A 3,863-nucleotide genomic window follows, 5' to 3' on the forward strand; every position below is an offset into this window, starting at 1 on the left:
AAAGGGCAAGAAAGTTATTCCTAATAATTGGTACATCGTATGAAATAATTTGTTATTCGTCTCCTATTTATGAGTTTCAAAAGAGAAATGTTTCAAAAAATAATTACTCATTTTTGGTCAAATGCAGTTTTTGTTCAAATTTTTAATCTTCATTTTAAAATTTCATGAAAATAACTTTGTAAAAATGTTTAATTTATAGTTTTGCATTGTCATTTAATAATTACTAGTATATTTTAATATAGTTAGTTAGAGATAAATCTCATAAGGGGACAAAGTAAAAGATTAATTTGCATAGTACATGTGGTATAGTATTTAATTTTAAAATATAAAGAGTTTATTTGAAATTGAATCATATTACAGGAATATTCCGTGAAATTTTAACATTAAATATTTTAGAAGGGTCATTGGCACTTATGCCCCTATTTTGTGCTGGCTTTTAATTTTTGTCCCTCATAACAAATAACTTTTTTGCATGTATGAGTTTATATTTTCGAATCATAATATCTCACAAGATATGCCCCTCTTCTTTGAAGAACCTATGTCCCTTTAGGATTAAGTTCGATTGGTCAGGGCAAAATTAAAGACCAGCCCATTTGAAGGACAAAACATGCAATTTCTTCATTTTAGAAATTGTCCGTGCATAAGCATTAAACTCGAAAAAACTATGTTTCTTTCTCTGTCGAGACGATCATACGTTTAATCAACTAGAAATTGCCCTTACTTCCCTATAAATTGACACACCAATTCACTAGCTCTTCATCTTCACTTGCCTTCTCTCTCTCTTCTCAAGTTTCTCTCCAAATAACTTTGTAATATGAAGAAGGGTAGTTCTTTATTCGCAATATTCTTGGTCGCGACAGTTGTCATTTGTCTTGGCGAGTTATTGATGGCAGAGGCAGTGACATGCAGTGTCACGGAGCTGGCTTCGTGTGCCGCGGCTATCATTTCGTCAGAGCCACCTTCTTCGACGTGTTGCGCTAAGTTGAAAGAGCAAAAGCCTTGCCTTTGTGGGTACTTCAAGGATCCTAGTTTGGGCCCATATATCAAATCTCCTAATGCCAAGAAAGTTGCTAAAACTTGTGGAGTACCCACTCCGAAATGTTAGAAACTTAATAAGTTGGTGAAAATGTATCTTTGAACGATCTAGATGTCGTCATTTATATGTTCCTCATATTATGTAAGCAATCTTCGCATATTTAAGCCTTTTATGGTATTGTATACCTAAATAAATGGCTCTAATGTTAATAACCCCCTCGTTTTTCTTATTTAGATGAATCTTGCTCTTACGCCAACTGGTTTGGCTATGAAGAGTAATTGATTGATTGATATATATTAATAAATATTTATCTTATGTACCATAATTGTCTCGATCTATATATGATGTTGGCTTTTTTAATACCGTTCTTTTGCATTTATAGGAATAACTAGTGTAGTAGATTTTAATATAAGGGGGGTATAAACGAGAATTTCTAGAGTTTTCCTGTGAAATAAACGCAATGTTGTTTAAGAGAACAAAGGAAGTTTTATAATAGAATCTCATAAATTATCAATAAAATTTCTTTGTTCAGCGAATTTTTTTACGATGATAATTAATACAATGGGGGAACGTCTGAACTGTTTATGGGCTTAGATGATTACTAAATACACTGCTCTCTCAATGAAAAAGAAAATATTAAACGTGCTTTTATTTCCTTTCTTTTGCAAATGTGCAATTTCTAAAATTAAACAAATAAAAGACATATTTAGGACTAGATTTATAATAAAAGAAAATGAGTGAACTAGTAGACATGAAACTTGTGTGTTTGGGCACAAACTTAAAATTTTGGGATAATACATAAATAGTCTTTGTATTCGTCCCGAATTTCTAGCTGTACACCTAAATTATATCAGTTTGAAGTTGGATTAATACCACATTTTACACTTATAACATCTACTATGGTGGAAAAAAAATTCTTTCTAACAAATCTTTAAGATTTATCACGTCTACTGCAAGAACCTCACGAGTTAGTTGGATAGTAACAATCCAGCGCGTCCATCAGATTACAATTACATGTCACGCTTGGGAGACAGACCCGCACCCTATGCCTTAGCTTTAATCGAGCAAACCACAATAATAAACCATAGTACTACTCATATGTTGTTATAACTTATTAAACTTTGAATCGTTTTCCAAATTGAGCATAATTAGTCATAGACCTTGCTATGAAGTAAATACATGTGAAAGTCATCCAATTAAGCCATATAAGAGTCCATGCAAAAATACAATATCACCCACTACGTATTTGAGCTTATGTAAATAGATGAATAAATAATGCGCGGGAACACCTGTACATATGATAAAAATCACAGAAAATAAAGTCGGAGTATAAATTCTTACGTTTTCAATATAATGTGTTATACCCTACCTCCATCAATGGTGGGACAAGATTTATAGAAACATAAAAATGCATGTCACGGTATCATTTTCAAATGGAACACGAGTAAACAGGTTCATAGCCCATTTATCAAATGAAAATCACATTATCATATAACAAGAGTTACACTAACTCTGACAATACGGGTACACAAGCTACACCACGCAATCAAGTGTGGAGGCAATTCCAATTACGAACAAATACTTACCGACTCACGTATAGGCATAACAAGTCATATTACTATCTGTGGATCTCTTGGATACATACTTACGCACCTCAAGTATCAGAATATCAATCTATGCAGGTTCCAAAACAGGCAGCTCGGATGATCAGAAAAATTATACAAGTTAGAAAGTACTGGCCAGCTCTAGGTGATGTAAATAGCTTGATTACTGGGGGCAAGTTTCACCCAGCTAGTGCTTACAAAAGAATTAGAGGTGAGGTCATAGAGGTTCCTTCGAGCAAACTGCTCTATTAGAACATTGCTGAGCCTGTATACGGTAAAAACCGGGTCAATGTATGACCGGTGAGTCCGGAGCCGAGGGTAAGTCCAAATAAGCATGAGCATGTTCGGTCTTTTCTTCACACCAGGGTATTGTACTGGATGCTGTTGACCCGAGACAAGAAAAGCGTATTTGTTGGTCCGGGTACGCCGATCCAAACTCAACGTGTCCGTTGGTCCGGGTACGCCGATCCAAATTCAACGTGTCTGTTGGTCCGGTTAACCGGTTGCAATGTTGCCACGCGTCAGAAACCGTTTCTGCCATTTTGTACTGACGACCGTACGGGTGTCAGACCATACGGTCCTACCTTATCTTTTTTAGGGTTTCTTTATTCATAAGGGCTTTTGTGTTGCATTAAGGCCCATAAGGCATACCTATAAATAAAGGACATTCTCCCACTTTTTGCGGTTAGTTTTTCAGATCTCAACATTGTAATAGTCAAATATATTAAAGCTCTCTCTCTCTCTCTCTCTCTCTGATATTGGTCCGGATTTGTGGTGTTCTTCTTTAACTTTATTTATTCATTCAACATTACATATTACTTAATACATATATTTAGTGTAAATCACCAATCACAATACACATCTTCATAGCAATAACACACATATACACATATTTAGCAACAAACAAATACATAGGCATTTCCTACCAACCAAATAGATTAAAATTCACCCACATATCCTATACCTCACTTACAAATTTAATTGTTACCGAAATCCGGGGTAAACAGTTTGGCGCCCACCGTGGGGCTAGGATAATAGTGGGTTTTTAATTTTTGCTTCTTTTTTTACCCGTTGATTGAGGAATCTACTAATTTTCACAAAAAAAGAACAAAATGGCAAGCAGCGGACAGTCCGGTCATGTCAACAACAACGAAATTGTGGCTGAAAACGAGAACAGTGGGTTACGAAATCTACCTGCAGATCCAGTCAACCCGAACTCTATT

General features: G+C 35.1%; 1 protein-coding gene across 1 annotated transcript; it reads left to right on the forward strand.

Annotated features, from left to right (window-relative positions):
• Positions 1-740: 740 nt before the first annotated feature.
• LOC132037044 (non-specific lipid-transfer protein 2-like) lies at positions 741-1,244 on the forward strand. Its single transcript, XM_059427478.1, has one exon. It carries the CDS (start codon positions 815-817, stop codon positions 1,103-1,105), a length of 291 nt encoding a protein of 96 aa, XP_059283461.1. The 5' UTR covers positions 741-814; the 3' UTR covers positions 1,106-1,244.
• Positions 1,245-3,863: the final 2,619 nt, after the last annotated feature.

Source organism: Lycium ferocissimum, chromosome 11 (genome assembly GCF_029784015.1).
Source record: "Lycium ferocissimum isolate CSIRO_LF1 chromosome 11, AGI_CSIRO_Lferr_CH_V1, whole genome shotgun sequence".
Lineage (NCBI taxonomy): Eukaryota > Viridiplantae > Streptophyta > Magnoliopsida > Solanales > Solanaceae > Lycium > Lycium ferocissimum.